This window comes from Sebastes fasciatus, chromosome 22 (genome assembly GCF_043250625.1).
Source record: "Sebastes fasciatus isolate fSebFas1 chromosome 22, fSebFas1.pri, whole genome shotgun sequence".
In the NCBI taxonomy this organism is placed as follows: Eukaryota; Metazoa; Chordata; class Actinopteri; order Perciformes; family Sebastidae; genus Sebastes; species Sebastes fasciatus.
The window spans coordinates 4,314,270-4,333,268 of NC_133816.1; the positions used below are offsets into that span (position 1 = coordinate 4,314,270).

Genomic DNA, 18,999 nt, shown 5'->3' on the forward strand with positions numbered 1-18,999 from the left:
CACAATAGTGGAGTCACATATTTTTTTAGAAGGCATATTCTCACCTGCACAGTAAACTGTAAAGGTTCTATTTACCTGTGAAACGCAGGTCATTCATTAACAGTTTTATCTCATGGGAATTTTCTTTGAAAGCAACACACAGAAACCAACACAGGAGTGACAATTAATCTTCACACAGTTTTTAACAAAACATATAGAGTTAAGGTAACTTAATCTGATTCCAAAATAGTAAAAAAAAATATATTACGTTAAGTTAAAAATGTATGAGGTGATTGAAATTGAACATTTTGTGAAATTAGATGTGCCAAGATTATGTTGTATATGATCTACCATCCAGTTTAAACTTAGCTTTTGATGACTTTAACACAACTAAAATTACACACATTTAGATCTGTAGTATTTAAATATTTCATAATCAGAATGTTGGAGTCAACCACTTGATGACAGCCGATTACACTGTTGTCAGGCTATTAAATAGGCGTTATCAGTCGCTATTAGCACCATATATGTGGGTCAATAGGGGCCTACTGCACCCACTTGCAGGTTTTGTCATCTATTCACATGGTAGATCACCGAAAGAAGGTATAAAAGAACACGACCTCTAGCGACTGTAGCAATTATGACAGGAGCAGAAGCGGAAGTCAGGCAAGGTCAATAGTTTGGGACACAAAACACATGGTTTTCACCCAGGAAAGTGGAGTTTGCATCCCGTATGAAACCAACAATGTGTAGTTGTCTGTGTGTTTTTTTTTGCCTAAACCTAAAGAAACCTTTTTGTTTGTGTTTGAAACGTGACGTTTCATTCACTTTTACAACGTAGTAGGCGTAGTAGGCCCCGACTGACCGACACCTATGGTGCTTATAGCGACTGATAATGCCTATCTAATGGCCCGATAACAGTCGAACCGGGTGCATAACAGCAATCTATGGCATATTGCATTATGAAAGTAAAGCCCCGTTTCCACCAAGAAGTTCCCAGTCATTTTAGTCCTGGAACTACTTTTCAAAGAACTAAAAGGTTCCTTCAGCTCATTGTTGTCTGGGTTTCCATAGCCCTCTGAAGACCTGCGAAGAAAAGGCAAATTAGTCCGCTGACGTATGAAAAAGCAACATGACTCACACTCAGCAGCGACGGCCATCCCTACAAACTCCACCCCAAAAGTTCCTGTACTTTCAGGAAGTACAACCCCCCGACCAGGCCTGTAAAAAGTCCCCGGAAATAGTCCCCAGAACTTAATTTAGATCTTGGTCCCTGCAGTCGAAACGCAAGGAGTTCCTCAAAAGGTTCCTAGTTCTGAGGGAAAGTTCCTGTGGTTGAATCAGGGCATTAATGGGCATTAATGGACCTTAATTTGACGCAACAGAGGAAAAATACCCTGTGCGTCACAGTTTTCAGTCTCTCATTTGAACTATCCGCTACAGTCTTGTTGCTTCAATCACATGGGGACATTTAGTTTCCAGAAAAACATCACAGTAGATGCTTGACCTTGAGCAGCACTTTGTTACCTGTTGCTGGGAATATTGCCTATCCAAACTGTGGGTGCCAAGGCCAGTTTTCATTTCCAACTTTGTTCAGATGTTCTTTTTATGTCTTTTTCAGAATGATTTATTGTTCTATCCATCACATGCATCACCTGACTAACCTTCCAAATTCACTCTCTCTCTCTCTCTGTCTCATCTCATTTCTGTCTTTCTCTACTTCTGATTAAAAAATGGTTAGGCGCTGACTGAAAGGTCGCAGTTGTTATGGAAACGAGGCTGGTAACAAAAGCTGGACACACGGGTACAGAGGGAGAGAAGGGGGGGGACGGAGGGAAAAAGAGAGGGAGATGTGTCTGAATAAACATAAACATGCAGAGAGGAGGAGAGGGTAGGAAAGAGAGAAAGTGAGAGAGGTCTGAATAAATAAAAATATATGCGGAGGGAGGAGGACTAGAGACGGCGAGGTCATGAAATGATGGCTCCATCTGCAATAATAAATAACAAAAGATAATACCAGGTTTTAGTCGTTCTGGGAAGGCGGTCGAGCCACAGAGGTGTGTGTGTGTGTGTGTTGGACAGAGTGGCAGAGTGGGAGAATGCAATTGATAGATAATACATGGATCTGCTGCACAAGCTGGAGAATACTAAAAAGCACAAATTGTTCACAGAAAATCCTACCAAAAAGCCTAAAATTGTGTGCGAGTGTGTGTGTGAGTGCGGGAACGTCATCTCTCTGAGGGCTCATATTATGTTAACCACTTAGACCAACATCAAACACACTCTCTCGCTCATACACACACTTCAGTGCAAGCATGAAGGTGCCAGCCATATAAATAGGACATCCCAGAGCGAGAGATATAAAGAGAAAGGGACTGACAGAGAGAGAGAGAGAGAGAGAGAGAGGGAGGGGGGGTGGGGAGATTATAAATTCAAAGGGGAGACAGAAAGGATGGGGGAAAGAGTAGAGTGAAAAACTGAGGGAAATAGAGAGGGCAAGAACAGGAGGGGGTGAGGACAGATAGATATGAAAGGATCAATAGATGGCATAAAGTGTATGTTCATTGATTTACTTACAGCTGGGAGAGAGTGATGGGGAGAGAAAGAGGGGGGATGAGAGGATAGAAAAAGCAGGGGGCAGAGAGAGGCAGAAAGAGGGAGAGGAAGGGAGAGAGAGGGGGAGAGTCAGCACTAATAAAGAGGAAGCAACACACAAGTCAGAACAACACTATACAGCGAGGGACTATGTGGTATATAGAGACCTAATTAAAGCCGCAGTAATCAATACATTTGTATTAACAAGAGGTCAAATAATGTGAAAGGGGTCACTCCTAGTGACGAACCCACAGAGACTTATCACCAAACCCTACTCCCAAACGCAGCAGGCAGCTGATTTCAGAGAGCACCTGCAGCACCAAACCGCTGATACACAAAGTTAGCAACTAGCTGGTGAACACATTGGAGCGTTTAGCAGCTAAAGAGACATTTCCCTCAACATATCCCTGGTGGAGACCAAAACAGAGCTAAAAGGAGAGTGAATACTGGACTTACTTCCTGTCCAAGTGAATGCTAATGCTGCTTTATAAAGTGATAATATGTCAATGATGTGTTATAGCTTGTTTTGTTGCCCCCACAAGGCCAAGAAAATAATTAATTCATGCAGCTTTAAACAAACTGCACTACTTATTGGTATTTTTACTTTATGTATTTTTCTTTGTGGTCCACCTTTGATTACTAGTATACATTTTGTGCATATTTAGAGGTGCTAAATGCCAGATTGGGAGCATTTCTATTGCCTCTGCACGGCTCTCAACATGGTGACGGCTAAGCCTGCGCTCGCAGCTAACTGTGCTAACAGTGGAAACAATGGCAAAATCGCTGACAGAGCTAACAGTGTTAAGCTGAGGGGGAACCGGAGGGTGGGTGCTACGCTTCTGCGACGGCGCCAGCGGTCGGGACGGCGTAATCAGCTGTAACCCCTGTATGAGAGCAGTGCAGAGTGGCGGCCGTGAGCTAGCCAGTGGGGCACGCTCACATGTACTAACATGCACTAAAAGGCACACACGGCCAGTCCGGATATGTCAACAAAACATGGAGAATCTCGGATTTCAACACACACAGAGGGAGAGTGACTTCATTCTCTGCTCAGGTAGACATTACTTCTCTATATCCTTATATAGACAATAGTTGGTTGCTGCTATATTACTATTCTGGATATCATATAGAGCGCCTTTACATTTTCAAACATAAATAATGATAATCTCTTTTATCTTCTTTCGGACCCAACCTGCATTGCATTATTATTTGATCAAACTTGATCAAATAATAATGAAATTCAGTCTTGATCAAAATATATCGGGATATCTTGAGTTTAAGTCCAGTGTAGGTCAAGCTCCAAAAACATTGGATCCTACATTTTCCATAATGCAACTCAATAGCATCTTTCATTACACCCTTGTTGCCCTCTATATGCCTTCTTATTTCAAATCACACTCCCACAATTATGCGATAAAGGTTTTTTGTTAACATTTTTGTCTCTCGCCAAAATAACCCTGATGACATCACTACGACATCATCTGGGTTATTTTCTCAGTTTGCCCCTGTAATTTTCAAACTGTACTAGGTGTTGATTTACTGTAACTTGTTTGAGTATGCAGTTGTAACAGGATGCTTTTGGCGATAACCTAACAATCAGGCGCTGAGTTAAAGTGAACCAGACGCTGAGAGACAGACAACATATGTCAAGACTGACGGTAACAGAAAGAGAGAGACATGTTTGAACAGAGCATGGGGGTGAGACAGTCACACAGACAGACAGACAGACAGACAGACAGACAGAAAGAGAATGAGTGTGTTTATGTGTGTGAGAGAGAGAGAGATGGGAGTACGAGAGAGAGACAGAAGTGTACTCAAATAGCTCAGGGCAAGGTGACAGAGAGAAAACGAACGGACAGAGAGGGATAACAAGCTCATAGAGGGGGGATTGTGTGTGTGTGTGTGTGTATGTATGTGTGTGTGTGTGTGTTAGAGAATGAGAGTAAAAAGGAAGAGACAGAGGGCGGAAGGGGAGAGGGATAGAGGAAGTTCAGGGAACAAAAACAAAAACAGGGAGAGAGAGAGAGAGAGTGTGTGTGTGTGTGTGTGGACAGCCGAAGGTGTCAGAGTGTGCTGTTTGGCTTAATGATGACCCACTGGGCATGTAGGTCATAACGGTTTGTGTCTCAAAGCCGTGACTGTACGCCTGTGTGCATCCATTAGTGTGTGTGAGTGTGTGTGTAAATAGAAACTCACTAGACACACGCATGTAAAGTGGGTCTCTTAGCGTGCGTTTAAGAGTGGGTTTGGTCAGAGGTTGGAGAAGCAGTTTTTCTAGCCCAGTAGGACTCAATAGATACTTACACACACACGCACACACTCGTGCACCCACACATGCTGCAAATCCAGTTTTTGGCACTCACACACCAACAGCTGCCCTTCATGTCATACATGCACATGTAATGCACCATGCATGGCACTAAATTATGCACAAATACACACACACATCTCTTTCTTTTGATCTCTCATGACAACACACACATTCACTCTCTCACACACACACACACACACACACACACACACACACACACACACACACACAGGGGGAAGCTATTATGCTCTCAGGCTGGAGTGTTTTGATGGTATAATTGCAGTGACCAGTGAGGAGAAAGAGACAGAGAGGGAGGGATGGAAAGAGGGATGGGGATGGAGGGAGAGAAAAAGAGGAGAGTGCTGACACTCTCAGCATGCTAATGTTGCGAGGCTCTACCCCCCCCTCCACCCTCTGATTTCATCCCTCCCTCCCTCCCTCCATCCATCCATCTCTTTGTCTCTCCATCTTCCTCTCCATCTCACATCCTCTGCGTTTCACAGGTGCAGCACTAGAAAAAGATGGACAGAAAGGTAGAGAGGGAAAAGAGGGATGTATAACAGGATGGAGCAATGTTATCTCTCGCTTTCTCTGCCATCCCTCCATCCTCTTCAAGCTCCCCACAATGCTCAAAACAAAGCAAAAAGAGGTACGGGAGGATGAAAATAGAGGAAGAGGGAGGGTCAGTTTTTCCATCCCTTTAACAATGGAGGGATGATCTCTGCTTATCCTCTAATCACGTCCCTCCTTTTTTTTCCCTCTCCTCCGTCCTCTCTGTTATCTCTGGCTCCCTGCAACCCCTCTTTTTTTCTCATCTGGTGAGAGAAAGGGTAGCCTTTGCCTCACGCCGGCCTCCCCTTTTTTTGTCGCCTCTCCATCTGTTTGTCCTTCCAGTCCTCCCTCCATCCCTCTCTCCTCTCCAGAGAAGGGATTCTGCTGTATGGCACTGATCTCTTTCCTCTTTTGCCTCCCACTTCCTCTCTTCTCTCAATCAATCCCTCTCCTCTTTTGTTCAGATGTACCGACCTTTCAAAAGAGGTTGGTCTTTAAGATATATAAAATATATTTGACATGTTATCAGTCAAAAAAATATCTATTACCGCTCTAAAGCGTCTTGTAACTGTTCTTTAACCAGGTATAGCATTGGGCATGGAGGGAGGAAACATACCTAGTGACAGGGAATTGTGGGAAGTAAAGCGTATATTGGCATACAAACAGACTGGTGAACAATAAATAACCTACACCACGAACATCAATCATGACAAGATAACAACAGCTCTGATACAGATGTTAGTGATGTTATTTACAGTATATGTCACATAAGAAAAAACAGAATGTGTTGCTTTTTCATTTGATTATTGGTGTAGCTGAAGACAGAGTTCATCCACAGTGCAAGTCCTAGTTTGCTCATCAGTCCAACAGCTTATTTTAGTAGTAGTATTTAAGTACTTGGCTAAACTGCTGCTTTACTGTCAAAATTGCTCAGCTGAGAAAAACAAATGTGAGATTTAGCTGCTTTATAGGTGGAATGAGGAGTTTCTGCACTGGAGTGTAATTGATATGATGTAACAGCCAACAGCGCCTCTCAGAGGTGCTGCCTTGCTACTGCAAACCTTTAAACCTGCAAAATGTACAAATTCTGTTTCTGTGTGTTCCAGTTCCCATACTACCATACTATTTAGTAAGCCAGAAAAACATTTAGTATGTCCCAGTACATATTAAAATGTCAAATGCTGTATGCCAAAAATTCTAGGATGTCCTATAACATCCGGTCGCATTTTGCAGTATGCAAGCCAGCAAGCTTTTCTGGCAATTCTAACCCACAATCCTCTGTGTGGCGGATATATGAGCAAGAGGGGTCAAAGTTCAAGAAGTGGTATGTACCAATTGTATGCATACTGCATGCAACAGTAGATACTTTGAAAGGGCAGCTGCAGTACTAAAAGTAAATAGAAAAAGTATGTGATTTGGAACGCAGCCTTTGATTCTGTTGAGCAGCCACTGCGTACTTAACTACAGTAATATTATTGGACAGAGGTAGGTATAGATGTAGATATAGTTTAAAATCAGTAGTTTTTACCGCTGAGGAATACCAAATACCTCAAATTGGAAGTTTCTACCTGCAATTCCAGTGCTTTAAAGCACCATTTGTCATTACATCATGCATTTATTGTTGAAATTGAGTAAGAGATACTGACTTTGACTAATGACGTTAGACCTACTGAAGTATCCCGGCCTTGTGACACTTATTTCGACCATCTGATTACGTAATCCAAAAGCTGCGGTTACAGAGTCTTACCAAACACTGTTGGTTGCAGCAAACTACCCGCTCCTTCTACACTTTTAACCAAGAAAACATATCTGTTATTGACTTAAATTAAAATCTGATTTATTAACAAACATTGTGCAAAATGCAAATTACTGTTATACACACACATTACTGTATTTAACAAGAAAACGTTGTAAAAGGAAGATAAAAATCAAACAAGAGAAAGAGATAAAGAGAGATGGAGGATCATTTATCCATTAATGCATGAAGTTAACAGTTATATTTAGATTTAGTGAATCACAGATTTGTCACTACAGAAGGGCAGCTATAATAGCAGTCTGCAGTGTAGTGTGTGAACCTCAGGAGTGTGTGCCTTTGTATGTGTGTCACAACCCTGAGCTTCTTTGTCTTTGATCAGTCTTCATGTGTGTGTAACCGGCGTGTATAAAAACGTGTGTGTGCGTCTAAGGGTCCTGTGTATGTGTGTGTGTAGGTGTGTGAGAGTGTGTTGGTGAGGAGTGCTTGTCAACCAACATCTCGGTGTGCTTCAGATACTGGGCCGTCCTTCTCATCACAGACTCCTTGCGTATCGGATCTGGGTCTCCTGGACAGACAGACACATAGACAGGAAGACAAAAGTGATTGTTTTCATTATTATTGTCCGATAATGGCATTAGTGTCCCCGGTACTGCTGCTGTGGAAAGGTAAAGAGGACATAGAGAAAAGAGAGGGGAAGGTAGAGAAAGAAGAAAACAAGCAATGCTAAAAAAAGAAAGCAATCTATCAAAGACATTAGAGCTAAAAATGTTCCCTGGCAGCGGTGGGATTTGAACCCACGCCTCCGAAGAGACTGGAGCCTTAATCCAGCGCCTTAGACCGCTCGGCCACGCTACCTCATAACTTCACAGATATCACTGTCAGACAAGTCATGGGGGAGGGTGGGTCAATGGCTCTCCGGCCAAGAATAGATCTGAACGGGCTAAAAGAAAAAACCCACTGGGAAGGCACAAAGTAACCATAGATAACCCATTAGAGGGTCGTCACATGTTAACACAGCACACACATACTTGTGTTAGTCTGTGAAGCTAATTTAGATCTGTGCATGACTGACTGAATGTCCAGAGCTTCAGTAGACAGCGATTTTTTTGGCATTATTGGGCAAAAAAAATCATAAGAACCTTTCAGCATATTGTAATTCAAGTGTTCTGAGAGAAAACTATTCGTCTGCACCTCCTCATGGCTCTGTTTTAAGGTTTTTAAAAGATCTAGCACGTGACAGAAGACTTTGACCAATCACAGGTCATTTCAAACACAAATCAGACGTTGGAAATGATTCGAACCGAATGTTGTTCTACAGTTTAAGATCCAGCTCCTCAGAGAGCACACTAGAGCTGAAAAGGTTCCTTGGCAGCGGTGGGATTTGAACCCACGCCTCCGAAGAGACTGGAGCCTTAATCCAGCGCCTTAGACCGCTCGGCCACGCTACCCATACACAGCTCACACTGAGCAACCAAAACAGTAGAGAAGACTGGCTGAATAAGTCATCCATTAGTGACAACACAGATTTATGGCAGAGCAACACACAGTTTACCTTTGCTAAAGCAGGACAGTGTCCATTTCCCTGCGTGTGCACATGTGTGTTTCAGCTGTGCACAATGCATCTGTCAGTGTGACAGCGTGTGAGCAGCACATCAGAGTGTGTAGAGCAGAGTAAATATGGTAAACAAGATATTATAGTTAAATGCACAATGTAATTTGTGCTGATGCACTGGCTTGTTTGCACTTGGAAGCGTGGTCACGCAATTTGCAGTTTTTGCAAATGAGTCCATGGTCTGTCACTATAGCAACAAAGCTGGCTCACGCTTCATGCAGGAATGGGCATGACGGAGTGCATTCAGGTAAAATGCCATATTGAAATGGGTGAACTGGGCTCACATGCAAGATTGTGAATAGCCTAAACAACAGAGACAACACAGAAAGAGCTACTGTGTTGATTAAAAAATATGTTGCAGGTGTGCACCACTGCACACTTTTTATTCATTACTCAATTTACCTTTTCATTAGTGTGTGTGTCTTTGATTCATATTTTGGAAACATTACTGGACTAACTGAATACTTTACCATGTCCCCCCTTTTCCCACCAACCCATCTTCCTCAATCTTCTCACCCTGTACTCCAGTGATCAGTATATCCACCGCCGTCCTGTATCCACGGATGGCAGAGCTGAATTCTCCCTCCTTCTCCCTCTCCATTGCAGCTGTTAGCTCGGTGGCAGCTTGGTTTAAGTAGCCCACGTCCCCTCCATCCAGACTGGTTGGCGGCAGGGAGAACAACTCTGAGTGGTCACAGGAGGAATTGGATTTATCTGAAATAGAGAGAAATTATTTATTAGTAGAGAAATGAGAACAATTACAACAGTTTTCAAAAGTTGTTCTCAGTAAGCCAGCTGTAAGATTATGTTTAACACTCCAAAAACTATGGTTCGCTATCTAAAAAGTCCCTGGATGGTGATTTTTTTCAAGCAAAAATGGGAAACATTGTCTGGTTCCAGCTGCTCACATGAAATAATTTGCTGATGTTCTCTGATAGTTAACAGAAATATTTTGTTTTTGGGGCTGCTGCTCGGATAAAACAAGCACTATGACGTAGTCGCCTCAGGGCTCAGGCAAATGATCATCTACACATTATACAATTTCTGACATATTATAGCTAGATAAATAATACATTTTTCAAAAAAATAATCGACAGATTAATTGATAATGACAATAATTGCTCGTTGCAGCCCTACTTAGACGTGACTATATACCAAAAAGCATGGCTTTTTAAGTCAACTTATATCAAATCCACACAATCAACTGCTTTTTCTACTGTTTAATGTCCAGCTCTTCAGAAAGCAAGAAGAATTTCCTTGACAGCAGTGGGATTCCAATCCACACCCCCTGAAGAGACTGGAGCATTAACTCAGCACCTTAGACCTCTCTGCCACGCTGCCATGTGTGAAAAATGTGTATCATCTTCAATAGTTCTTTCAAAAATGCCTTATTTCTTTATTCAATTAGCTTTGTGCACCAAAGACAAACTTAGAAATGACTTGTCCCCAAACAACATGATGTGTATTCCTCACCTCAACAGTCTACAGTTTAAGATATAGTATACATAATAGAGCTGAAAAGCATCTTTGGGATTCGAAACCCACACCCCCAAAGAGACTGGAGTCTTAATGTAGCGCCTTAGTCTGCTCGGCCACATTTTTTTCTTACTACCTTAATTGCTTGTTATCCATCACATAATGAGCAAATTACATGTAATAGCTTATTTTCTGACAGTCATGTTGTATTACACAGTCTTGGCTCATGATGTACAAGTGGCAGCTCAACATAAATTCACAAAGCCACTCAGCCTATTTTCACAAACTGGAACCAGATCAGTACAACCGAAGGAAGTCCAATCAGGATCATTATCAATTTTACATTTGCATATCACATTTAGACTCATCCAGGTACTTTGGCAGGAAGGTGTGTAAACAAATAGTCAACATGACTAAAACCAGGCTGCGATTAGATTAAGACAGATTTGAGAAGGCTGAGAGCGGTGGTATTGTTTCGTGTGTATCCATTCACATTTATTTTCACCTTGTTTATAGCAGGGATCAAAGACAGCCAAGTCATTATCAGTCAGAGGTGGTGGACCTTCCTCTTTTGGGGATGGGACATGCTCTTCTGCCACAGAGTCAAACAGTGAATCAAATTCTTCCTGGGACTCCTGTGATTGGTGGTTTGTGGCAGGGCATGGGTCAAGAAGAGGAGATGGAACTGGAGGTGGAAACATGGACCAAAAGGTATTAATACGGACAGTAAAGTACACACCGGTGTAAATTTCTGGCAGTTTTTTTTTGTACCTCTGTCATCCAGCTCTGTATCGCTAAGCTCCTCTGGCTCTTCTCTCGGAGAGCCTACCATCTCGCTGTAAGCCTCAGCCGCCACCTCCGGTTCTCCCACTTCTAAGCCCAGGTTGATGCCCAGGTCTTGGGGTAAGGTGGGAGCCTCCCTCCCCTCCTCCTCCTCTGCAGGTTCACAGTCTGAGGCCCTCCGCTTGGGGAGGGGGATGAGAGGCGGAGGCAGAGGCCCGGCAGAGGACAGAGGGGCGGCATCCAGGGGCCTTGTGACTTCGCCACCCTGAGAAAGGGGAGGGAGGAAGAGAGGAAAACATGGTGGATGCAGGGAGAGAGGGGTGTAGGATGGAAGGAGAACAAAGAGAGAGAAAGGAAGGATGATATGTAGGATGTGGAATAGAAGGGATAACAATACGACTGTGATTTCCTATGTGCAGATGTGCATGACTATTTCATATGTTTCACTTTCTGTACATGTGTGTGTGTCTTACTCTGAAGAAGTCCTTGAGCTGTGGACTATTGTAGAGTGCAGGTATGTTGGTACTAAATAGAAGCATGGCCTCTGCAGCCGTCCTCCTCTCTTCAATCACAGCCTCGTCAAACCTCCCTGAGACAAGAGACAGACGATATAATGATGACAATGAGGATGAGGATGCTAAGAAAACATAACAGAAACAAACAGCAGAAATGGAACCTTACTTTGTTTGTTTTTGGGGAGACTTTTAGATGCGTTTATTCAAGTCGATTGTCATTTTTTAGGCTGTAGTTCGCAGTATTGTTAAGCAAATATCCCTTAAACTCAGCATTAGTGAGCGTTTAGAATAACCACTGTTACTCTTTGCCAAAGCATTCAACCAATGCAGCATGGCAGATTGAAACTCACTATAAATGGTGACTGTTCCTTGGTATATGACTCAACTGTGTTGCTGCCTTTGGAGTTGTGAATTGGTAACCACGGAAAAATGCTGTAATAGGCCGAGGGGAAATGTCACAAGAGTCATGACAAAATGCTAAACGACAGGCAAACTGGAACAAGTACATCCTCACCAGAAATGACTGAAATTCACTTGCATAAAAAGCTACAAACCACAGCATAAAACAATCACAGTTGAGTTGAATTACCATCTCTGACAGTGTAAAAACTTATGTAGTCTATTATGAGTTATTTTTGTTATTCATCTAACCTAGGGTTCTGCAACCTGCGGCTTTTATTTATCATTGTTGAGGGTCTATGGTACGACGGTGTATTAGGGCCACATTGAGGAAAAAAAAAAAATCTGATATTACGAGAATAAAGTCATAACTTTACGAGAAAAAAAAGAAAAGAAAACGTAAAATTACTACTTTATAATATTACTTTATTCTCATAATACTACGACTTTTTTTCCCGTAAAGTTATGACTTTATTCTCGTAATATTCTGACTCTTTTCTTGTAATCTCAGATGTTTTTTCCCTCAATGTGGCCATAATACTCCGTAGTACATTTGCTCTTTGGCCCTCACTGCATTACACTTATATACTATATACTTAGACTATAAACTGTGTTACCTTCATCACAATGCTCAAATGTTTTGCGGCTCCAGACAGATTTTTTTGTTTTTCTTTTCCTAAACTTGCTCTTTTGATAGTAAAGGTTGCTGACCCCTGATCTAACCCCTGCAGCACACCAAACAATAACTCAGCCAGTGATCTTTGCGCTTGGTGACCATGCTGGAATTGGGTGTATCTACGGTGTATCACAATCTTTGCTCATACCAAAGACTTGTGCGCGGGGAAACGATGGAAACTCCTCCTGTCTTCTGAACAGGTTCCTGTGAGTGTAGGCCAACTCCCCGTGAAGCTTCTTCAGCTCCGAGAACCTCCTCCACACGACCACCTCCTTCACATCTTCTGGATGACGCCTGGACACAAACTACAAACCACAGAGAGAAAGAGAGAGAGAGGGCAGATTGTTTCATTGACTACATGTCCAACTTTAACTGTCAGATCAGCTTTTTTGGCACCTTTGCACATATTAAAGGACATTTTGAACAAATCATGGATCAGTTCAGTTGCTCTTTGTAAGAAGGTCTGTGTATGGGATCGTGACGAAGGCTTGAATCTATGAAGATATGATCCAATGTGATTGTGTATGCATGCCTGTGCAGCCCACAGGGTATTAGTGTGGTCATGGGGGGTGCTGCAACTCATGAACTGGATCACAAGTTCGCTCTGCTTCACTTGAGTGCTCAGTGTGCAACACTGCCTCACATAACAGACCCATTGTGTATTTATCTGTGTGTCTGAGCTGGCTGCTTTGTTTTTATGACTAGTAATGTGACTTCATTGTGTTATAAACGAATAACAAGACAAAGTCACCTACTTGTGTTTGATGTAACTGACCAAAAGAGTACAATGAAGGCAAACCACAAGTAAATGAGCTCAACAGAGTTATTAACTCTAGTAACAACATGCTCTAGTATTGCAGCTAGAGAGAGATAAGTAGTGTAAACTAACCCTTGCTGTCACTTTGTACTCGGTGTGTCCCTTCTCGTGTGCCCGTGGGTCGGTCACGGTGAAGAAGCGGTAATGTTCTTCTTTGGCTTTTCGTGACATGTCCTTTCTCGGTGACAACAGAAAGAAAGCAGCGTGTTTCAGCGGCTCAACACAGAGCTGTCAGAGCTGTCAGAGCTGCTGTAGTCTGGTTGTAGTAGCTCTGTTGTGATTATTCTGCCTCTACAAGCACTTCCTGGCTGGTGACGTAGGCAAATACGTGATTACGTTTCGTAGAGGCGTCAAGATCGACGGCAAATTGTAAAATACTATCTTTATTTTTTTTCTCATTCTTATTAGTAGCAATAGTAAAATATATATATTTATTTAAAATATCTATTTATATATATTTTCTGTGTTGTATGATGTTGCAATAATATTTTATATTCATATATTTCTAATATATTTTCTTTGTTGATTGATGTTGCAATACTATTTCATATTCATATATATTTTTTATATATTTTCTGTGTTGTATGATGTTGCAATAATATTTTATATTAATATATTTTTAATATATTTTCTTTGTTGTCTGATGTTGCAATAATATTTTATATTAATAGATTTTTTTATATTTTGTCTTTGTTGACTGATGTTGCAATACTATTTAATATTCATATATTTTTTAGATATTTTCTTTGTTGACTGATGTTGCAATACTATTTCATATTCATATATTCTTTTAATATATTTTTGTGTTGTATGATGTTGCAATAATATTTTATATTCATATATTTCTAATATATTTTCTTTGTTGTCTGATGTTGCATTCATATTTCATATTCATATATTTTCTTTGTTGACTGATGTTGCAATACTATTTCATATTCATATATATTTTTTTATATATTTTCTGTGTCGTATGATGTTGCAATAATATTTTATATTCATATATTTCTAATATATTTTCTTTGTTGATTGATGTTGCAATACTATTTCATATTCATATATTTTTTATATATTTTCTTTGTTGACTGATGTTGCAATACTATTTCATATTCATATATTTTTTTATATATTTTCTGTGTTGTATGATGTTGCAATAATATTTTATATTCATATATTTCTAATATATTTTCTTTGTTGTCTGATGTTGCATTAATATTTCATATTCACATATTTGTATATATATTTTCTTTGTTGTCTAATGTTGCAATCATATTTTATATAAATATATTTTTGATATATTTTCTTTGTTGTCTGATGTTGCAATAATATTCCAGAACACTATTTTTAAACCTAATTAACCTAGTTGTAATACTAATCAGACAGTTATTTAATATAATGCAGTATAGAAGGTCTATGTTTTAGTACAGAGACTGTATATAAAACCATGCATTACCTCCTGAATTTACATAGTAATTGATATCAGAACGATGGTTGATTACTGTAAAATGAATGTCAAAGTCATAAAAATGTGTAAAATGTATCACGTGCAATTTGTCTTTGCACTAATTTTTTTATCAATGTAAGAACCATTGGGATACTGCAGGGGGCGCTAAAGGTTCATGCAATTTACCCAGGGAAGTCTACTAAAGTAGAAAAGGGACTTTACAGTAAATAAAAATGACTGTAACATATCTTTTAATGACTTTTGTTTGATGATACCTTTCTGATATAACCGATGTAAATCTGCATTCATATTGTCTGTGTCTCTGTGTTCAAGATGCTAAAATAAGAAAAGCACATAAAGGTCTCGGCCTTTCCCTGTTTGAGACAATACAACAAAGAGAGCAACAACAGACATCCCTATAATACTGAGGAAGTTCCAGCTGTGCACTCATATTGTGCAACAATACAATTTCCCACATTTCCTATACTATGATCACTTTTAAGTCAAAGGGCTTTACACTATTTATTTTATTTACTTTTTCACAGACTCATAAGGTCACTGAAATGATCAAACTGATCCAGAAGATCCTAGTGTTTCATATTATGTCTTCAAAACCTCCTCAAGGCCTTGAACAAGAGACAGCCTGAGTGTGAGTTTATACTCAATGGCTGTAGCTCAAAGGTCAGCGGTGCTGCTTTCTTTTCAGGTAATTGCCTGTTAAATTGAACATGTATGGCCAAATGAGGTAAATATTTAATTTGAGATAACCTGCCTGGCTGGTTTGGCTTTACTGACGAAAAGATCAGTAACAGATAGAAGTCAAACCGGTTGTATTCAGGCTATAGTTGGAAGTACTTTCACTCAAGTACTGTACTTAAGTACAATTTTGAGGTAGTTTACTTGAGTATTTCCATTTTCTGCTACTTTATACTTCTACTCCACTACAATTCAGGGGGAAATATTGTACTTTTTACTCCACTATATTTATTTAATAACTTATGTTACTTTGCAGATTCTGATTATTAATACGAAATATAATCAACAAATACATTTTAATGTATCATCAAAGGAAAGATAAGACTTATTGATCCCGAGGGCTAAATTCACAAGCTACCCTGCTGTATATAAAGTAATTAAAATTCTTCACCTCCACCTTTACCAGCTTCAACATTAAAGTGATGTACACATTAATTCCTCAATGGTTATACTACAATAATATAATATACATTATTGTGAAATGAGCCATTCTGCATAATGAGAACTTTTACTTTTGGTACTTTAAGTGTATTTTGATGCTAATACTTTAGTACTTTTACCTAAGTTAAATATTTTGAATGCAGGACTTTTAGTTATTTCAGTACATACTTCTTCTACCGCTGGCATTTATGAGATCTTTCTAATACTTTCACACACAGAGCTGGCTTTATGTGCATTGGTGATACAGGAGTCTAGGTACAGCATATACAGTCAGCTTAGAGATGCATGTACAATAATGACAGGCTACTATGTACAAAATAGCAGAGGATGGTTTCGATCCATCGACCTCTGGGTTATGGGCCCAGCACGCTTCCGCTGCGCCACTCTGCTTTGATGAGGGGGAAGGGAGAAAAAGAGTGCTGCATTTGTGACTACAACTGCTTGTCATTCTTCTCACAGAGAGGTGCATTCTTACATAACGTGCAACCATTGTTTCCTGCTCACAGAAAGGGGGAGAGAGTAAGGGGCTGAGAGGAGGGAGCACGGTTCAGAGAGTGAGAAGGAGAGCAGTAACAGGAGAGCAGCAGAGTTGCCAATTCTTGCTTATTATAATCGACTTTGGGTTTGTTTTCCTGAAAGGTCGCTTACAAATATTGGTAGTTGCAGGTTGCGTTTTTTTGGGCTTGTTTCTAAAGTGTAGTTGCGCTTATTTGGGCTCCTGTCTCTCTCCTCTATACCTGTCTAGTTTGTCCTGTTACAGGATTTGTATACAACCCCGATCTAAATCTAGATCTAATCCTGTAAAATGACAAGCCAAAATGGATGCAAAAATGACATGAAACGTTCAACTCTGAGTTTATAACAAGAAAAATTTAAAATTACAAGCTAAAATGGATGCAAAAATGACATGAAATGTTCAACTTTAAGTTTATAACAAGAAAAATATGAAGTTACAAGCTAAAAATGGACACAAAAATGCAATCTAATGCATGCAATCCAAGATAAATTCATACATATATAAGAGTGGCTGCCTCTCTCTATCATATTGTGGTAGGTAGGTACGGTCGCTTGTTTTGGGGGGAGAGAGTTGCTTCTTTTGGGCTTGTTTCTGTGGACTTGGTTGCCAGTTTCTCTCACAAGATCTGGCAACACTGTAGTGCAGGACATGGAGGAAAGAGTCTGTGAATGAGAAAAAGACGGATGTGGACTGGGAGAGAGAGGGAAATGTGAAATGAACTCAATGTGATTTCTTCTTTTTTATATTTTTCATGTATTTCTGCGGTGAATGCACTAATGTGTTAAACTAATTAGTGTCTGCTCTCTGTCCATATTAGCTCTCCATTCATGCCAGTAAAGAGTTAGAGAGGAAGGCCTTCCTCATTGAACAGTCTCCCCTTTGTCTGTGAGAGAGAACTAGGCCACACGTAGGGAACAAAGACAGCAAAAAGAACAGGAGGGAATATTTAACGGAAGAGGAGAGAGATTGGAAGTAGAAAAGTTATTAAAATGTACAAGCAAAGCGTGGCGTTTGTGTGTGTGCTGCAATCATATCAGCGTAAAGGAACATAAAGCAATAACATTACACAATATGGCAAAGTCCCTATGAAGTACACCCTATATTATTGAATGTGTGTGTATTGCGTGAACTTATCAAATGTATCAACTTTCTCTGTAACTTATTCACTAAATATCAGTGTACTATAGTGATCTATGGATTTCTGTTGAACTGTATAGGGCTGCACAATGCAGCGAGCCTGTGAGACAATGACATGAAAGCACAAGACCTCAGCTAAACTGGTCTAAACTGGTCCAGGTCTGCTCTGCTGGGCTTTTTTTTTTCAAGCTCACGCTGTCTTGCAAAATAAACTCTCTCAGAGGGATCAGACAAGGATTTACAGTGAGGCCCTGTGTGTGTATTCATGTGTGTGTAGCCCTGCAGACTATAGATTTGATGCTGAACAAGACAGAGGTCCACAGGCAGCACTAAAAGTTTAGCTTTTAGGGATTTTAGGGGGGAAAAAGGAGCGGTTTATTACACATATTTTTGATTATGTTAAATTGACAAATTTTCCAATCTATTGGTCTACATTTGAAGGGATTCTAAAACTGTGTTAAGCCACTTTTGTGACAGAATCAACCGTGAATCCCACTTTTAATATTTTTAAATGATAGTTTCCTCTTATTTATCCAATCTACTTGTGTATGACCATATATGCACATATCTTTCTGAAACTGCGACCCTGAACCACCAGTGTTCTGTAATTAAATGCACAGTAATCCCTGCCTGCTCCCCCTTCCTGCCTACAAAACTATATGCAGCAACCTTGCCCTCCTTTCCCCTCTCTCTCTCTCTCTCTCTCTCTCTCTCTCTCTCTCTCTCTCTCTCTCTCTCTCTCTCCTTTCTATGTGTGTGAGTGTGTGCAGGCTGGCTGATGGATTTTAGTGTCAAGTCAAGTCAAACTTTATTTATATAACAAGCTTAAAAAACAACCGCAGTTGACCAAAGTGATGAACATCTATATAATACAAATGAATACAAAGCAAGCAACAATAAGAACAGAGTAAAAACAATGATGTGCACATAAGAGCAGTGAAAGAGTTGCAGCACAACAGAAGATAAACTTAATCAAACGCCTGCAAGAAGAGGCAAGTCTTCAGCAGCTCTTAAACTGTTCCAAAGATTAGGGACGGCCACCTCAAAGGCTTGGTCGTCTCTGATTTTGAGTCTAGTTCTGGGGACATCCAGGAGCATCTTATTGGTGGACCTTAGTGCAGAGTATGAACATGCAATATTTCTGCAAGATAAGGTGTAGCGAGCCCATTTAAAACCTTAAAAACAAGCAATCAAATCCGAAAATCATTCCAGAAATGGACAGGAAGCCAGTGGACG

General features: G+C 40.4%; 1 protein-coding gene and 2 non-coding genes across 3 annotated transcripts; all 3 read right to left on the reverse strand.

Annotated features, from left to right (window-relative positions):
- Positions 1-7,257: 7,257 nt before the first annotated feature.
- snx15 (sorting nexin 15) lies at positions 7,258-13,784 on the reverse strand. The gene is made up of 7 exons (XM_074622865.1): positions 13,544-13,784; positions 12,803-12,959; positions 11,538-11,653; positions 11,053-11,329; positions 10,787-10,966; positions 9,322-9,519; positions 7,258-7,758 (listed from the first exon to the last, which is right to left on the reverse strand). The coding sequence occupies exons 1-7, from the start codon at positions 13,640-13,642 to the stop codon at positions 7,619-7,621; spliced, it is 1,167 nt and encodes a 388-aa protein (XP_074478966.1). The 5' UTR covers positions 13,643-13,784; the 3' UTR covers positions 7,258-7,618.
- trnal-aag (transfer RNA leucine (anticodon AAG)) lies at positions 7,967-8,048 on the reverse strand. Its single transcript has one exon. It is a non-coding gene; the product is annotated as a tRNA-Leu (tRNA).
- trnal-aag (transfer RNA leucine (anticodon AAG)) lies at positions 8,560-8,641 on the reverse strand. The gene has a single exon. It is a non-coding gene; the product is annotated as a tRNA-Leu (tRNA).
- Positions 13,785-18,999: the final 5,215 nt, after the last annotated feature.